General features: G+C 39.9%; 1 protein-coding gene across 12 annotated transcripts in view; it reads right to left on the bottom strand.

Annotated features, from left to right (window-relative positions):
* Positions 1–19746, bottom strand: part of NFIA (nuclear factor I A) — a 576588-nt gene that overhangs the window by 91610 nt on the left and 465232 nt on the right. For all 12 annotated transcript variants that reach the window (XM_072730767.1, XM_072730768.1, XM_072730766.1 and 9 more), the window contains 2 exons: positions 18345–18462; positions 12042–12169 (listed from right to left, as the gene is read on the bottom strand). In XM_072730767.1, coding sequence (XP_072586868.1) covers positions 12042–12169; positions 18345–18462 — 246 coding nt within the window. The remainder of the gene's footprint in view (positions 1–12041; positions 12170–18344; positions 18463–19746) is intronic.

The raw sequence follows: 19746 nt of genomic DNA on the forward strand, positions 1-19746 counted from the left end.
ATCAATCGTGTCCCTGGTTGTAAAAAAAAAAAAAAAAACAACAACCAAATACACATACTGAATGTAAGTTGCTGAACTGCTCCCACAAGGCAGAGTTTATTCCTATGGCTTTAGTCAAATTCAGACAATTATCACGTAGTCCAAGTGGCAAATAATGACATTTATAACAAATTATATCTCTGGAAAAGTCTCCAAATGTGTGGCTAGGACATAAATTGAGGTAACCTAATATAATGATGATGTGTTATAAGGATTTTTTTTTTTTAAACTAAAGGCATGTTAAGGCTTCAATGCTGATGGACAAACTCATAAAAATATCAAGCACATCAAAAGGAGAAAAATCACCAGTTAAGTCTTTTGAGGATAAGATTTCTTTTCTGAAAAGAAAAAAAAAATCACCCACTGAAAAAGAGAACTCTTAAAATTAGAAGCAGGTGTCACCACTATGAAGTGATAAATATCAAAGAATAACTGGCCCTGAAAAGCACTCTTATGCAACCCATACTACTTTTAATCCTTACATATGTATTTTGACATAAGAACATGAAGAGCCGCTTAAATCAGTCCCTAAAGAGTGTTAAAACATAAGAGATGGTGCACAGCCATTTTGGTAAACCCTCACTTCAGTTGGGTTCATGAAATGGCTGAAAGGCAGATGGCAAATTCGGACTGGCATGGAGTCATTAAGTAATCGTGATATCTTAGAATTCAGTAATCTTGGAAGCGAATCACCGTGAAGTGATTTCTGGGTTGGGATTACCTAAAAAGGCAGAGTAATCTGGTATTACAGAGGACACTTCAGATTAGAAATGGATATTGGGCTGTCGTTCCTTGAATTTCTAATGACTTGAGTGCATTTCCAACAATGCCAATGAAAACTTCAACAACCTGTCATTACAGACAATCCCTAAAGATTGGCACATTTCTTCAAAATGAAGGGCAATAAATGCAGTGTGGACCACATTAAAACCCCAGAATAGCTGGGGTAGCCTCTGGATGAGTACTGAACATTCACAGCTGTCTGGAAAGCCCATCCTCCACAGTGGGCTCACGGCACTGGATCACAACACAAAGCTCCTCACTCCAAACAGACCAGAGTACCAAGAGCTGGAGGAGGCCAGTATTTTAAATCCAGCAGTTTCAGAGGGGTTTTCAATCATGAGGTCAGTATTACTTTACCCTGGGGAGGCAAGCCAGTCAACTGTATTTCAACAGATCCAGCTTTTTAATTTTTTTTTATCAGAGTTTAATTCTTTGTAAGGTTAAGTGATGCTATGACATAAAGTGGCTTTTTAATTCCTGACGTTTTCCCCTATTTGAGAGACACACTTTGTGACTCAGTGCTGGAGAGAACCCTCTCCGTGTTAGGACTTCTATTGTTCAGGAATCTATCAGGAAACAGCCCCTGATTTACTATGCCAATGTGAGCATTTCTCGTAATCCTGTAGGATGTAATTCACCCATCATCTCGAAATGGGTGCCACATCTTTGATTAATTGATGAGTTTATGATGTATTTGAAATCCTTGGATGGATAGAGTTGGATAAATAGGCATTATTGTAATCCTCTGCCAAGCAGGAAAGTGATTGGGATGTGTGCACAACCGCATCAGAAGGTGCCACACAGCACGGCAGCAAAGCTACTGACTCTTGAGGTCTGCATGGGCAGGAAGGCTTCTTTCTTCCTTTCTCTCATACTCCCCATATAAAAAGCCCCTATTCTGGAGCATTAAAAATCTACTTTATTGAAGACATTGATGGCCAAAAAAAGAGTAAACTTTATGCTTATATAGACCAATGGTGTTGTATTTGATCGTTTAGCATTTAACCAGAATAACCAATATGTGGGAAAAATAGAAAAATGTAGGAGAGAGAGAAGGAAGTCAGACAACAGATTTATGATTTACCTGTATAATTTTTTTTACAAATTAAATCTCTTTCTCTCCCTCTCTTAGAACAATGTCTGGCCCATAGTAAGTGCTCAATAAACATTAATTGTTACTTACAAACTCTTAAAATTTCATCAGCATTCCAATGATAGAACATAGGTCAATTTATCTTTCATTGTTAATTAAATTGTGGTATTATCTGAGTCTATGAAACACCTACATTGTGTTTCATAGAACAAAGGAAGCAAGAACACTAAAGATTTTTTTTCTTTATATTAGAGGTTAAAAAAACTACCTTCTGTTGGAGTTCTACAAATATTTAATAATGCTAGATACAATAACATTTATGAGATGCAGGAAAACCAGTATAGCAAACTCTTAAGTAAGTCTGATCTGCCTGCCTATCTACCTATCCCTTTTGTTTCTTCTCTTCCAACTATACTTTCTGGTTATTTTTCCCTTCAGTGAATTTAGTGTCAATTCAGAATAACTGTGTTTCCTCTAAGTAAGCATTTGCTTAGATTCTACCCAATTTCATTACTCACAAATCAGAAAACTCTGTGTCAGGAAGGCAGATTTGAGTCCATGGATACAGAAAGATCTTTTGCTGGAGTCAGATGGCATTGCCTTGCACACTTCCTGAGAGTTTTCTAGTATACTGGTTTTTCACATGCTTTTTAGAGATAAAAGAAAGGCAGGTATTACAAAGGGAAGGAAATAGGGACTAGTCTTTTTTTTTTTTTTTTTAAGATTTTGTTTATTTATTCATGAGAGACACAGAGAGAGACAGAGACCCAGGCAGAGAGAGAAGCAGGCTCCATGCAGGGAGCCCAATGTGGGACTCGATCCCGGGACTCCAGGATCACGCCCTGAGCTGAAGGCAGGCGCTAAACCGCTGAGCCACCCCGGCGTCCCAGGACTAGTATTTATTGATACTCCTTTAATAATGGAATGGTTGATGCACTAGTCTTTTCAAGCAGTTACAGTGGAGGACTGTGGTCCAAGCCAATGAAGAAACTCCTAACCTGCATGAATCTTAGCATACTCATACCTGTATTGCAGCCACTGGGTACTTGGTTAAGCACTTAGCCCTCCTTCCTTTGCTGGTTGTAAACACTTTGAGGGCAAGGTCCGTCTTGGTTTACTTATTCATCTTTCCCTCTATCAGCAGCACAGTGCTTGGCATACAGTAGACACAGACACATACAATATATTTTCCATTTAATTTCATGTACAGGCATACCTCAGACATGATGCAGGTTTGGTTCCAGACCACCATGATACAGCAAATATTGCAAAAAAAGCAAGGCAAATGAATTTTTTGGCTCCCCAATGCATATAAAAGTTATGTTTACACTAGACTATAGTCCACTAAGAGTACTATAGTGCATTGTCTAAAAAATTATGTCTAAAAATAATGTATATGCCTTAATTTAAAAATATTACTATGCTAATCACCATCTAAGCTTCCTGCCACTGATCACAGATCACCATATCCAATCCAATGATGAAAAAGCTTTCAATGTTGCAAAAATTACCAAAATATGACACAGACAAGAAGTGAGCAAAGCCTGGTGGAAAAATGATGCCGAGAAACTTGCTCAATGCAGAGTTGCAACAAACCTTTGTTAAAGACAAAGTATCTAAAAAAAATGCAATAAAGCAAAGCACAATAAAATGAGGTATGCTTGTACCTTAAACTCATAGCACTTCAGCGTTTTCAAAGTATTCACTAAAACAAAAAGATAAATAGTATTCATATAAAGCTTTATGGTTCATGAATTATACTTTACATATGCTAAAAGTACTCTATGTCTGGTGCCATGCACAGTACCTTGCACACAGCTGGTGCTTAATAAATGGTAGCTCCTACTTTTATTAACATCTATTTGATCATTTCAAAGCTATAAATCATACAGGCTGGGCTGCTATTATTGTCCCCAGTGTTCACATATAAGGAAATGAAAAATCAGAGAAGTAGTTTGCTGGAACCCCCAGGCAGGTTGGGTTTGTGGCAAAATGCAAGAATCGTAGAGTTTTGATTCTTAATTTGCACTTTTTTCTCTTCAGAAATATGTTCTATTTCACTCTTATTTCCTCCCTCCTCAGTGAGCCTGTGAAGATTGCTGTGGCTGGAATGAAATGTGCCTTGCAGTTCCTCCTTCCAACATGCTAAATAGGGCCACAGGATGAGCCAGCACTTTGCTAACCGAGGCCACCAGGGTTGTGCTGAAAATGGAAACGGGAATGAGGCAGGGCAGAAGACTGCACATCCAGATCCAAGGTAGACGCTACATCTCTTCCTTCCTTCTTTCTGGAATATTTACACAGCCTCAGTTTCAAACATGAAATTAAAAATTTGGAGATTTGGATAATTCATTTACTCAGACGAGCCCAGCTGAGATGCAGCATCTGTTTTCCTGGGAGCTTCTGTATTCACGAGACTGTGCATCTGGGTTCTGATGCAAGAGGAGCCGCACTCATTCACACAACAAATGTATGCAGCGCTCTGCTTCCTGAGCGCTTCGCCCTACTCGCAGGGTGAGATCAGACATGTGTGGTCTCCATCTTATTATTCATTTATTTATTCAACATATATTGATCGAATGGATACCCTGTGCCAGGTACTATATAGGAGGCTTCAAGAACAGAACAGTATATTTTTTGCCCATGTTTTCTCTTATATGGTATAGTTATGTGAGAAGAGTTATTTTTCTTTTTATAGGTAACCTTTTGGACTCCAATTAAAATAGGTTATTTTAGGCCTTAATTTGGCCTTAAAAAAAAAAACCCAGCTTTGATAAATAAAGTAAGGACATTTGTGGGAAAGATGGTTAGAGTGCTCATTGTGGAATATAGCTTTCCTGTCATAAAACCTTGTTTGGATAAAATTTCTCTGATAGAGGAGGGTCACTAAAGAACAGCCCCCTTGCTATCATACCCGTGCTCCCTGGTGTACCAGTCTCTAATGAGCAGGTGCCAATATTAAAGGGATAATGGAAGAGAACGTTGCCACAGAATGATGCTTTCCCACTGCTCCATAAATGCAGAAGAAAAGCCAAGACATTGATCCTATGGCAGTGTTCTGTAACAGTGACTATTCCTATTAAAACGGGAGACGGTGGGAGATTTAATCATTGTCCTTAATATATGCTAGTGCAGCAGCGTCTGTGATCAATGTACTTTTGTTACCAGCCTGCTGCCTTTTTATTGGCATTGATAATGGGCCTCCTCCTATGTGTCTCAGCTACATGTTTAAGTTGGTAAACTTGGCCCATTCTTACAATTGATGAATGGCGGTTGGCAGTCAAATTAGGACCAGCAGAGTTGGGAACCCAAGTGAACCTAACATGCAGTATTTAACATGACAGTGAATGAACAGAAGCCTGCAAAATCCAACCGTGCTCCCAGTCACTGTGACACTGAACTCTGGGTCTAACAGGTCCCAGGCTAGTGGCTGACCAGATGTTTACAAAGATATTCTTCTACAAATGCCATTAAAAAATGTATTTCTTTACTTAACGATCATGAAGCACAGACAGCATGTTACTGCATTCTGACCTTCAAAAATGAAGACTACTTAGCCTTTGGGAAGAAGTTTATCTCCAGAAGAACTTTATTGCTGAAAGTTTTTAAACGGATAGCTAGAACTAAACTTACTATTTATCAAGTTTGACTTTAAAAACTTTTCACTGAACTGTTTAGAACTTCTGATGTCTTGGCGAACGTAATGGTGTCTGTTAGTAAGGTTTGACAATCATGGTATAATTGAAAGCATGCTATTTCTGACCATTTTTCTACAGGAGAGAAATTCAGGAGTCTCTTACTCCTGTTTTCAAGCACAGTACTAAACTTCACTCAAAAGTCCTACAATTTCATGCTTTTTCACAATAAAAAATGATCTTCACCTCTTCTGGAACTTCACGAAAACGTACGTGCTTGAGGCAGCTGTGGTCTCAAATGCAGTAAATGGTGCTACTCGGTAATCTATGAAGTGCACTGGACCCTTAAATGAGTCGCTTTTGGGGACACAGAACCTGAGAAGGCTCACAGGACAACCACAAAGCTGCCTTTCAACTCAGGAAGAAAGATACAGGAAGAACACTTAAATTTATATATACTAATGATTAAAAGGCTGAGGAATATCAAGTCTCACTTTCAAGTTGGTGACTGTTTCTCATCTGGGTTCCAGCTGAAACCTAGTTCCATGGCTGCCTTTTGGGGGAAGTGTCCTCTATTCTCCAGCCAAACTGAACAACTCTTCTTTTCCTTCTAAGGGATTTAAACCTGCCTGCTTTCAACTACCATTTGCTGAATATAATCCTAATGATACTTCACATGATTAGAGAACATTAACTTTTAAAAGGGATTCTGGCACTTGGAAGGGAAGTTCAAGTTCATTACCTCATTTGATTGTGGCAACCCTGTGACAGAGATGGGCCAGAAACAACAGTTCTCATCATACGGATAGTGACTGACAACTGAAGAAATATGATTTGTCCTCGAAGACAGGGACTTGATGGGGTCATCTCTGTACGTACTCCATACTGCACTCAGTCAGCGCTTAATAAAGATTCCATGACTTGGTTTGACTTGAATTATACTGATTGGCCATTCTTCATGCACTTAAAGTAGAGAAAGATGAGAGAGAGAGACAGAGACAGAGAGAAAGATATGGAGAATGTTCTTTCATGCAGTGAGGTATCTAAACACTGCATGAGTCACTGCATGAGTGTACTACCCTCTCTGATGTTTTAAAATAGGTTAGGTTTTTACCTATCCAGAAAAATGTTAAAGGCATTCTTATTTAAAGTAGGGAGGTAGGTTGGAGAGTATCCCATGATACCTACTTTGCCTCCAGACAAAGATTGAGTGGTGAGAGCCAAGGGAAGGGCTAGATCACTGCTTTTTAATCCCTAACATGTATAAATATCACCCAGATAAACATCACTAACTGTTAATATTCAGTTGGTCTGGGTTAATATTCAGTTCAGGTCTGGGACCTGAAATTCTGATTTTATTTATTTTATTTTATTTATTTGAGAGAGAGACAGACAGAGACAGCAGCAGAGGGAGAGGGATAAGCAGACTCTGTACTGAGTGTGGAGCCTGATGCAGGGCTCCATCTCATGATCCCAAGATCATGACCTGAGCAGAAATCAAGAGTTAAAGCTCAACTGACTGAGCCACCCAGGTGCTTCCTGAAATCCTGCATTTTTAATAAGTTCTGAGGTGATGCCATATTGCTAGTCCTCCAACCACACTTCGAGTAGCAAGGTTATGACTCCTATGATAGAGAGCTGATAGTGTCTCATATGGATGTTCCTTGCACTTGTAGAAGAGAAAATCTGATAGGGAAATCTGAAACACTTTAGACATAAATCAGGGTGGTTATATTAAATATTCTACAGAAACTCACAATTGTGGTTCTTGATATAGAGCTTTTAATATTGAATTATCTTAAAGAGAAAACAATTCTCTTTAAAAAAGGTTTGATTCACTCAAAGGAATACCCTTTAAGGCAAGGGATACTTGAAATAAAGGTTGGCACACCATTACTTGTCAATGGGACCCATGGTTGAGGCTGAGAGATTATTTTGATTACTACTTGTTAATAATTGGATTTGGCTAAATAACAGCTGACGGATTGAGAATATAGCAAACATCAATTCTAGGAGGATTATTGGTGGCAAATTCTGTTTTTAGATTTATTGAAAACACACCAAATCCTCTGCTTTGTTAGGCTCCACTCATTCAATCAATCAATATTTATTGAGCACCTATTAAGTGCCAGATGCTGTTATGGACGCTGGTGATACAGCAGTGGAAAAGAAAGACTAAGTCCCACTGCTCATGGAATGTCCACTCTCCAGAGACAACACAGACAACAGCAGTAGATAGTGGTATAAAGAAAAGCAGGGTTATGAATTATAGAATGATGCAAGAAAAAGAGCAACTATTTAGATTATTGGGAACGTCTCTGATGACATATTATTTGAACAAAGACCTGAATGCTGAAGAGGATTTGATTTTATGGGAAAAAAATGATATTTTACTTTGTTAACAGTTAATACTATTTGCTCATATATTGTGTCCTATGTACATTAAATAGCCCACACTCTTTCTCTGGCTTCGGTTAAATGACAAAGGTTTGGCATAAGGAAAGTGGGGGATTTTTCCAGTTCCTTCTGTTGAGTTACTTTTTTGTTTTTTATTATTATACTTTTATAGCATAAGTGTTATTGTAAAAGAGGTTACTGAGCACGGAAGATAAAACTTAGCTTCTGAACTCAGATTTAGGTTAAAGTTTGGATCCTGGATTCAGAGGTTTACTATCTGTGTGGCCCGAGACAAGTCACTTAACCTTTTAGAATTCTGTTTTCATTTCTACAGAGACAAGGTCATTCTGTCTTGCATAATTTAGGGTAATTAAAAAAACTGGTATACAGAAGGTAATCAAACAATCGTAACTATAATTTTCACCATGTATATGAAAGCACCATGCACAGTGTCTGACCCACTGTAGGCGCCTCTTGGGTTCCTTCCTATTTATTTGCATTATCAGTTTCGCTGTAATTTTTCATTTGTACAGATAAATAAGAGTCGATGGTATGTGAGTTTTTGCTTGATAGAATTTCATAGGACTCATTTCATCAGTGCATGATTAGCTTCAAAGCTTCGAATCTAACCCACTTTTGAGATAACTGGGAAATGAAACTAAGTGGAGGGAACAAATGCAGCATTGTAAGAGAAGCAAAAGTCAGCTTGAGGTTGTCTGATGTTCTTAAACTAACATCATCTTTCATCTCCTATGCCCTTCTTCCCAGATAATAAGAGCTGTGCACTAAAAGTGCTGAGATAAACTAATGGGGAACAGGATACTACAAAAGACATTTGAAAGAGCCCATGTAATTTACTGCATGTCTGGTTTGTTTTACTTTCCAAAGCCTTCCTGTTGCTCAAGGAAATTTGTCTCTTCTGGCAACCTTCGGCCCTCTTTTGGCTGGGAGTCCTGAAAAAGCATTTGAGGGCAGGTAAACAGATGCAAAGCTCTCTGAGTGAGGAGTAAGTACAGGCCTTGCTTCCTGTGTCACATCTGAGGCATAAACAAAGTATCTTTTAGTATTTGTTTGAGAGAATTATCCCCAATGTAGGCAACCAAGAGGCTGCTGGTGCATTCAGATATATATAACTCCCAACATGTTCTGAAGGTAATTTACATGAGTGAACCACTAAAAGCCTCCTACTCAATGAACTGTACCCCTGGGGAAAAGCTATGCAGGCCCCGATCAGTGAGGGAACAACATAAGGGTGTTCTCTGTGCCAAAAAGGGGATTGGGCTAGATGGAAAATCCCCAAAAAGGACCATCTGGCAGCATAAATTATCCATTTAAAATGGCTGGTGTGAGTTAATGACACCAAAGTCACCACGAACATGTACAACATCCTTTGGTTGAGTTTTAATGTCCCCTCAGGCCCTGTTTCAATGATGACTTTCTGTGCTGAATATGGCCAAATGTAAATTTACCCACTGTCCTCCCCCATTCCCCAACACATATACCATGAAGCTGCATTTTTCTGTAATGAAATAGGGATAGACGATGGAGAATGAATCCAAGAATACGTAGAATTGTGGGGAAATTTCTCTTTTATGCTAGATATATAATATCATTACCCAAAAAGAATTCGCCTATTAAACTTTCATTATTTAATGACTGCAAAGGATCTAGGCATTCAGATGCTAAAATTTATGATTGTTTAATCATAAGGTGCAAAAATGAATAGAATTACTTTGAAAAAAAAGTCACAAGGTCAAAGTATCCTGCGCATTGGACCTGCCCCTCTCTGCCCCCAATATGCCCTCCCCCCCTCCAAATCTACTTAAGGACCCAGAGAAGAGTCTTGGGTGGGGGGGTCGTGTACATCAATGCAGTAAAGCAGTTTCAATGTGTATAAAACCCCATTAGTACAACATTCAAGCACCATGTACGAAACCTATATATATATTTTTAAAGATTTTATTTATTTATTCATGAGAGACACAGGCAGAGGGAGAAGCAGGCTCCATGCAGGGAGCCCGATGTGGGATTTGATCCCAGGTCTCAGGATCAGGCCCTGGGCTGAAGGCAGCGCTAAACCGCTGAGCCCCCAGGCTGCCTGAAACCTATATATTTTGATTCTGATTTTCACTGAAGCAGGGCTAGAACTGGCTAGAACTCTAATTAGCCTTTTGAAAAGGGTTCAAAGAAGTTGTACATCTTTTAATTTTTTAATAGCACATAAACTTTTCATTGGCACTATCCTGAGGTCTTGCTGATGATGATGCCGTTAGCAGCAATCAGCAATGGGTAGTCAGCATTTTCATTTGCATTTAGGACTGGCTTTCTTAGCCACTTGGTAAACTGGCACCAGCTAAGTGTGGTGTAAAGCAGATGTGTATGACCTTTATAGAAGATCCCCCACACCCTGAATGCTGTGTTGGTAATAATTAGAAATAATGAGAAGATGGAGGCTAATCTCCCCATCCCTGCACTTCCCCTATCACCATGTAATGATCTCCTTATGCATCTGTGTCCTACCCCCAACTGTGAATTCTTTGAAAGCAAAAGCCAGAGCCTTCCCATTCACCCTTCAGTTCCCAGAACCAGGCAGAAAGTTCCCCGATGAAGATGGATGAATGGGTGAGTGAGAGGATTAAGTAGAAGTAAGTAGAAGTGAAATTTCTGCATTTCAGTAAAGGGAGCAAGATAAAGGACTCAGCCGGTTTGCCTGAGGTTTTGTTCTGTCTTGTTTTGTTTTTAATTATCATACAATAAAACTGCTCGGGGAAGGAAGTATACATTTCTATGAATGTTAACACATGTACAGATTCCTATTCCCACCACCACAGTCAGGATAGCCTACAGTTCCATGACCCCCCAATCTCTCTCATGCCGTTCCCTCTGGGGATTGTTTTTTGCTATGTCAGGGAGGAGAGAAAGGAGTTAAGATCTGAAGACAAAAGGGATAGTTCAGAAATCTCCTTGGTGCTTGTCTGTTCTTGCAAGGAATCACTCTGAGGCCTAGGTGGGGGAGAATAATCAGAAAACATTTTGTTTCAAATTTACTCTGTGCTAGGTAGGTGTAATTCTTAGAGGGGTTATGTATGTTACCTTATTTAACTCTCAAGAGCATTGAAACAGCTATTAGTATTGACAGATTATAACATGCTCAGAGAGGTTGGGTCACTTGCCCATAATCCCATAGCCAGCAGGAGCAAAGAGCCAGGATTATACTATGCCTTTCTAGTCCAACGCCCACACTCTACCCTCTCTTTCCATCTGATTTTGCAGATTGAGGAAGGTAAGGGAGATTTTCCCTTGCCCACGTGGAGATTAGACACTGAGAAAGGTTCCAAAAAGCTCCTGCTAGCCAAATTTCTCACATTCCTCTCAAGACTCCAGAGCCAAGACTAGACTATCCTGGGAGGTCACAGTCATCATTACCTTAGTTCACTAGAGATGGATAGCTGTTCCATTCATTCATTCATTCAAAGATTTTATTTATTTATTCATGAGAGACACACAGAGAGCATCAGAGAACAGGCAGAGGGAGAAGGAAGCTCCCTACAGGGAGCTCAGTGCAGGACTCCCATCCGAGGACCCCGGGATCACTCCCCGAGCCAAAGGCAGACACTCAACCACTGAGCCACCCAGGTGTCCCAGCCATTCCATTGAAATAGAAAAACCATCATGGTGATAAGTAACAGAAAAAAAAAAAAAAGTGACACCTCCTCATTTTATAAAAATCCAAGCATAAGCTGTGGCCCAGGGACCCTCGTCTCCTTCCTAGCATTATCCATCCAGTTGAAAATGCTGACAGATTTTTATTTAAGATTGCTAAAAGATAATCCAAAAAGCCAATTCCCAAAGGCACTCAGGATTAAAAACAAAAGCAGGGGCAAATGAACATGGGACTGTAGGGTAGGCAAAAATATGTGAGAGCCAAAAACCAGACACGGTTCTTCCAGCCGGTCTGCACCTGGATACCAAAGCACTGGCGCTGCCTGAGTCGACTGCCTCGGGCCCGCTTCCTCTGTCTACACCTGGCCCGGCTCCCACAGGCCTCTCTGACTGCGTGCACCAGCCCCGTGCCCAGCGCCCGCCCCGCTTACCTGGCTCCACTTCATGCCATCCGCTCGACTGGCTGCCGCTTCCTGGGGAGCGCCCTTGGCCCGTGTAAAATGGCTCTTCACCAGGACTGTCCATTTCATCCTCCACAGACTTGAGGCGCTTTGTGGAGCTGAAATAACACAACGGGTACACGTTTAAAGGCCATCCAAACCACCTCTCTTGGAGATTGCACCTCTGGCTGAAAGCAAGCCAAAGGAGGAAGCAACTGGGCAAGTCGGAGTTCTAGGACTCTGTTTTAGGCTCTGGTTCAGTTGAGTGAGTCACTGGATGTGGAACAAAGTCTTGGGTCTGTGTTGTTCCAAGTGTCTGGGTTTGATTTTTATCGTCCCTGAAGTGGCTGCTGCCACCACATCCTGTTCCCTTCTCCTTTGAGGAACTGGTGGCAGGCTCCTACTTCTGTCTCCACCTGCAAGTGTCTGTAGGAAGACTGCGTTTCATGTCTCCTCAGGCAGCGCCTAGGGCCTAGACTTCAGTGATGTCCCTAGACATCAGTCTATCCCTCTGGCACCCCAGGAAGGATAAAAATCAGGGGTTCATAGCTCAGATTGCTATGAACTTGGATAGCTTTTCAAGAAGAGCTTGGATTGCTTTTCTCCCCCCTCACCACTGTTTTCTTATCTTCCACTTGGATCTGTTCATTTTAAAAATATTTGCTGCACAGCTACCATAGTCCAGTTTCTGAGGCAGATGCTAGAGAAAATGCAATGGCCCAGAGAGATAAAAAAAAATAGGGGGAAGGAGTACATTTCCCTCTGAGAAGAAGGGACATAGAAAAAAGCATGACCTGATCTTTTTTGTGCCCTTCCTCTTTTTTTTTTAAAGATTTTATTTATTTATTCATGAGAGATGCAGAGAGAAGCAGAGACATAGGCAGAGGGAGAAGGACGCTTCCTGCGGGGAGCCTGATGTGGGACTCCCATTCCAGGACCCGGGGATCATGACCTGAGCCCAAGGCAGATGCTCAACCAACTGAGCCATCCAGGTGCCCTGCCTCTCCTCTTTCTATGCCTACACAGAGGCTATCAAAATGAAGTTCTGGATTTTTTATTTTTGGAGAGGTATGGTTGAGAAATTTCCAGCCTGTATCTTGTTTCCTCCAGTTGAAGAACTGAATTTTTCTCCCAAGTTGAGGCTTCAGAAATGAGAAGGCAGCAAAATGCCATGTTGCTAATATGTCCTAATTGTCTTAATTGATTATGTCACTAATACACTACCAGAATGAATAGCTTTCATACCTAGTGGGAGTGCCTACTGGGAAATCTCTTCCTCCCATGTCAGGGTACAGAATTTTTTATATGTTTTCATTGATCAAACATGTGCTGTGTCCCTCCTACGTGCTGGGTGCCATGCTAAATGCTGGGATATCAAGATGCATCAGGCATGGCCCCTTGTCTCCGTGGAGTTCATGGTCTAGTGGACAGAGATGCAGAGGCAAATATAATTGTGCAAAAGAGAAATATAAGTATTATGATGAAAGCACATATAGGACACAGATTTCCTGATGAAATAAGAAAACAATGATATGCTGGGAGGTTGGGTAACGCTTCCTGAAGGAGGTAGTTCCTGAGCTGTATGAGTGAGTGTTGAGGGGACAGTATAAGAAAGGAAAGGGCACGCACAGGCCGGTATTCGGCTGATGCACCACTCAGGCACCAATTATTATTTCAAAATATTGAAATACTTCTTTCTCAGTTCATGAAGTATCATGATATCAAGCCCCGAAAGTTTCACTAGCTTTGCCCCAGGACACCCTCATCATCCAAAAACTAAAGGGTTAACATCAGGTGTATCTGGGGCATTCCAGGACTTTGCCTGAGCACTGTGGCAGAGCAGTATCCACACAGGTCATCAGATATTCCGAACATCACTCCCAGGAGGAAGGTGCCTATCTGGCAGAAGCAACATCATACAGAGGAAGGTGTGACACGTGCAGAGAATTGCCCGGTGTCTGGCCTGGCTGAAGTCGAAGTGAAAGAAAGGGGTAGAGTTTACAGAAGATGTTACATATCCAGATTTCATCCTATAAGCAAAGAAAACTCCTGAAAAAGACTAAGCAGGGAGTGACATCAGAGTCGACTTTAGAAAGGCCACTCTGGTAACTGTGCAGATGATGGTTTTGGAAAAGCAAAGGAGAAAGAAGGAGATGGAACCAAGAGGCAGCAAGACAGTTAAGAGGCAATGGCTGCAAACCGAGTAAGAAAATGTTGAGGACCCAATTTAAGGCAAGAAATTCTAATTAATAAAGTTGGTATCTCCCTCCGTATTCTTTGCCTTTAAATTCTGTCCTTGTTAAAGACAGACCACAGGAAAGCAACATATCTGCAGCAAACTAGCTTGGTCCCCAAAGGAAAACCTTTAATAGCTTATTTTATATTCTTTGCTTGGCTTTCCTTGAAGTTCAATGAAAAATAGCCACTTGAAGAACTCTTCTGTAATTTATGTGAAACTATATTGAACAGAAATTTTTTTATGGGAAGATGTACACAAAAAATTCCTTCTATACATAAAACCAGAAAAAATATGGTCTCTCTGCATGAATTTCTCTTCTTTCCTTTTATCAGAAAATGCAGATTCTATAGCCTACTGCTTCCCTTTCTTGCCTTGGCAACCAGGAGCCTCAGGATTAAACATAAGGTGCAACTCTTGGTTTCAGGCTCCTGATACAACACACTCTCCTATTCTTCTTTATGGTTTCTGCCCTCTGTTTCTATATTTAATAGTTCTTGCTGTATCTAAAACCTGAAAGCCACCTGAAATCATTTTGGAAGTTGGTAAGGCACATGTTAAAAACAAAACAAATATTTCTCTATGTTTCCTGGCAAATAAAAAGGCAAGGCCTATATGTTCTGATGGGACTGTGAGATCTGTCTGTAGGGAAAGGCCCGTTTCTTTTCTTTTCTTTTCTTTTCTTTTCTTTTCTTTCTTTTTCTTTCTTTCTTTCTTTTTTTTGGCTAACAGCAGATGCTCAAAAACTGCTGAATTGTGCTATTGACTTAGAAACAGCCATTTGAGTACTTACAACAGGTATTTGCCCAAGTGTCATGATTCACTGAGATCAAACGCAAAAGGCCAACTCCACTGATCATTATTCTTTCATTATTAATATTTTTCTAAGTTTCTTTTTTTTTTAATTTTCTTGGTGTCCTTTACTAAAATGCAAATACCCCATATAGTTGCTAATCCTAAAAGTGAAAATCTATAGTTTTTCAAACCTTAGTTTGAAAGCAAAGACTTTTCTGAGGTTGATACGGGAAAAATGACTGGAGGGTAGAGAGGAGAAAAAGATCCAGGAGTGAAGAAAGTTAGAAGTGCCAGGATTGACACATGGAAGGCTTCCAAGACAAAGTTTACTGACCTCACAAACTTGACAGTTGGTTTATCTTGATGAAGTTCTTTGGGACAGAAAAGTATTTCTTATCCCAATTTTTACACAACCCCTTCTGTGATTTTTGGAGATGTTTACCACAAAGGGGTACAGAACTAAAGTTAATGCCTATCAATCTCCTTTATCTTTTTTTTTTTTTAACTTAGAAATGAATCAGTCATTGATTTTGGGTCTTGCCCTTGACTTTCTAAGATACTTATTCAGTTCCACCATAAACACTGGAGGAAAAAAGGAAAGTACCAGTAAGATCTCTACCTAAGAGAGAAGATAAAATCCTTTTGAGGAGTAATGCACTATCTCTTCCTGCGTGTGTAATTTGTTGTGTTCCTAGCAGTTCTACCTGAAATTAAGGTCAAACTATTACCTTCATTCTGAATATTTGTTTAATTCTCACTCTATGCAAAGCATACAAGCCTTACCTTGTACCCACAAATCTGTAAAATGACTTCTTCCTGAGCGGTCAGAGTACTCGTAACTGAAAATTTTCCATGTATTTGTCAGTCTCTACCAATAGACTGTATAGCTCCTATTACTTGACTTATATACACAGTGCCTTGGATGATATCCTTGTTAAGAAATGTTTGTCGCCAAATTGGAGGAGTTACACACACTGTTGTCTACGTCTACATCTATGTCTACGGGGTCTACGTCTACAGGACTTACAGCCCAGATGGGGAGGCAGGATCTGTACAGATCTCAAAGATGGTAACAGTAATTCAAGGTAGCAAGCACTAAGTATCCAGGAAAAATAAGGATACTAGATATTCTTGGGGGGGGGGGCTTCATGTTCTATTGTTCCTTATTGAAAGAGTAAGCCCCGTTCTTAAGAGGATCCAATGTGAAAATATCATGTTTTTGAAGTTCCAGCACACCTGAATTTGAATGTACGTTCTGCCATTTACTACATCTGTGACCTTGAGCAAGTTACTTAACTTCTCTGAGCTCTGGGTTGATCTGCTATTAAATGTCAACACTATCTATATTGTAAAAGTACTGTGAATATTAAATCATATCAGGTATGTAAAGCATCTAATACAGTGTCTGCTACAGAGCAGGTGACCGATTAATATTGGCACAGCATGAGCAAATATTGATTGGTTGATGAACTTTTCTATATGTAAATCTGGGGTATTCTTCTGGGCATATTTTCTAACCTGTACACAGATAATTCTGCTGAGTCTATATATTTAGAGAATAATTTAAAAAAAAATCATCCTAGGAGAGCCTAATGAGAGTAAAACAAACATATTACCAAGTTATTAACTACTGCTGCTGTTTATAATTAGCTCCTTATCAGGGTTGGTTATTTGCAGAATATGAGAATGACAGTAGCCTTTGAAATGGCATTAAAAACCAGGTTTCCAATCAGAGAATCACAAGAAAGGCAACAAAACAGCTGGAGAAGTCAAAAGGACAGGGGTCTGGGGGGAGGTGAGGAGGATGAGGAGCACTGTTTGGGACGTCCATGGTACATGCACAGCACACATATGAAAAACAAACATCCCATCAACTTGTAAATTAATCACTACCCACAAGTATTTGCAAAGCTTTTTCGTGTTGACGGAGTGCAGTCACACACAATGTCCCCCCATGAGCAAACATTCAAAATCCTCAAAATACATGAACACCTGAATGTGTTCACAATGTCATTCTTTCATTATAAATGTACTTTGGATTTTAGAAATGTTTTTTCCCGAGGATCTGATACTACAATAAACTAAAGGGAATACTTAAACAACATGAAAGATGAGGGAGGATGTGGCTGGTGGTCATATTTAGGGAATGACTGGTTCTTTAACTGTCTTCAAGGTATTAGTAATTACTAAGCTGATTCTTTTTCTTTTTAGAGTAATGCTGGTTAAAATATATAAAGTCAAGGTAATAAAGAGTCTCTATCAAGGAAAATTTCTATAATTTGGCCATTGTTTTAAATCATAAAATTCCAGTGCTTGCTTTAAAGAATATACCTTTGTGAAACGTTTTTCTGCAAAGTACACAAACATTAAAGATCGTTCTGCACCATTCTTTTCTTTGTTGTCACAGTCCAGTGCTAAAGCCAATTTGTAAAAGAATACTGTGGGTTTAATGCCTAATCCCTTTCCTTCTGGTACCGGTTATCTAGAGACAACAGGATCTTGCAAAATGCTTGATTTTGATTTGGGCTTTGTGACCTCAAGGGGATCAAGAACCCTGGAATTGTTATCTGGTTGTGCTCTTCCAGCTTTACTTTTTTAAAGGTCTCCTGGTACAATGGAGTTTATGAGCCAGCCCCGCCCTATCACAGGACTGCATTCACTTTTGTAACTTCACACCTAGATATCAAATGGGTTTCATGTCGCAGGGCAACTCCAGTAGCCTGGATTTTTAGATCCTGTAGGGGAAAAGCGCTGGGACTGAGCTGTAATGTCTGCTGCAGGCACTGGGACTAGAACTGGTATCGCCAGTGTCAACGTTTTGCCAAACAAGCCAAAACACACGCCCTTTTCCTTAGTCAAGTGCTGTGTCCTTAATCTCCTGAGAACATGCTGTGTTTATCATTCATCCTTTCTCTATGCTTTACTCATGTCTTCACCCCACCCAGACACCATTCCTTTTTCTTCCAATCTTGCTCACTCTAAACCAACATTTACAGTTGAACTCAAGTCAATCTTTTCGGATAAATCTTTAACTATTTTTAGCCTGTGCCATACAATTTAGCTCACTGTTTTTCACTGACACACTTATATATTTATTTCTGTAGCATGTACATTTTGCTTTCTCTTTCCAATAAGACTGAAAATCTGTTGGGGCTGAACATACTTCCCTAGTATCTTCCACCAGCAAACACACATTGCAAGGGCCTCTAGGCTCAGAGTCAAAATCAAGGTGTGGAACTGTGGAGAACCACCCATCAAATTACCTGGTAGAGGATGTGCTGGGTAAAGACCTCCTCATTGCTCCCGGACTCATGCTGTAGTATGAAGAACTTTCCAAATCTGAGAGAGAAAAATTTGGGCCAGTTCCTGCAGCTATTGGTGCTAGAAAAAAAAATAGTTATGTTCTGTGAATAAAAGATCAATGAAGAGTACATATCAGTGTTGCATGTAACACATTCTATTTCTGCATTTATACAGTAAGCTTATCTGAAATAATCAGTAATGAACTCTGACCTCCAAAGAATGTTGACCACAAAAACTGTCTACACCAGAAAAGACTTTGTTTTATAATGTACTTTTTGTCCTTTCTCTTCTTGTAATGGCAAACTGTCACCACAGTTGCAACATTCCTGGGTGCTTTTAACAAAAATACCTCCACATTCTGCTCTGAAGCTTTTCTTGAATGACCAATCAGAACATTTTCTGGGGCCTTCCTAGCTTTGTCTGATCCTGCTAGCTCTCATTCATTGGTATTTTGGAATTAATTCTGAACTGCAAATTCATCTTTCCAGGCTCCCCATTCCTAATTTCTGGTGACAAGAAATGTGCCATTTCTCCTTACTCTGAACTGGCTCAGCATCTACATATATCTCTTCACTTTATTTGTCTCGCCTTCTATTTTGAGGCAGGGTCCTCAAACCAGGGTTCCTGAACTGTGTGTTCTTCTAAATAAAGTTTTACTGGAACATGGCCACACCCACTTATTTACATATTGTCTCTGCTTCCGCACTGTGATGGCAGAGACTAGCAACCACACAGACACCGTATGGCTCATAAAAGAGAAAAAAAACTTACATAGAATTTTCCGATGTCAGACTTAAGAGATTGTTAAAGATAATTTTGAATGCGTGATTTTTGGAGCTGACTATGGAGTGAGATGTGATTCCCTGTATGTTTTAAAGCCTGTTGCCTCCAGATACCTCATTTATGGTAGTAGCTTCATAGATATTTTTGAATGAACAAATACCATCAATTTTATGAAATGACTGCATAAAGTTAGTGGTGCAACTGTATTAGTGGAAATAACCTCTTCTTTTGAAAGATTATGCAAAAGCAGGAGCAACAGATTCATAAATTACTGTATTTAAGGAGCTGGTTTCAGGAAGTAAGCCCATGTAAGTGGGTATATAAATAAATAGACGCTAATATCCATAAGAAGAAAGGATAATTGGGAATATCATGAACCAGGGACTTTTCATTCTTTCAACAAATGATCACTGCTTAGAACTGTGCTTAGATGGAAGACATGTTTGCTACCCTGGGACAGCTCTAGAGGGAAAGTTGGCAGGTTATTTTCAATACAGTGTATTAAGTCCTTAATTCCTAAATTGATATGGCCACATAGAAGTGGGTATCTAACTCAGCTGGGGAATGAGAGGCTCTGGG

Source organism: Vulpes vulpes, chromosome 12, assembly GCF_048418805.1.
Source record: "Vulpes vulpes isolate BD-2025 chromosome 12, VulVul3, whole genome shotgun sequence".
NCBI classification, from domain to species: domain Eukaryota; kingdom Metazoa; phylum Chordata; class Mammalia; order Carnivora; family Canidae; genus Vulpes; species Vulpes vulpes.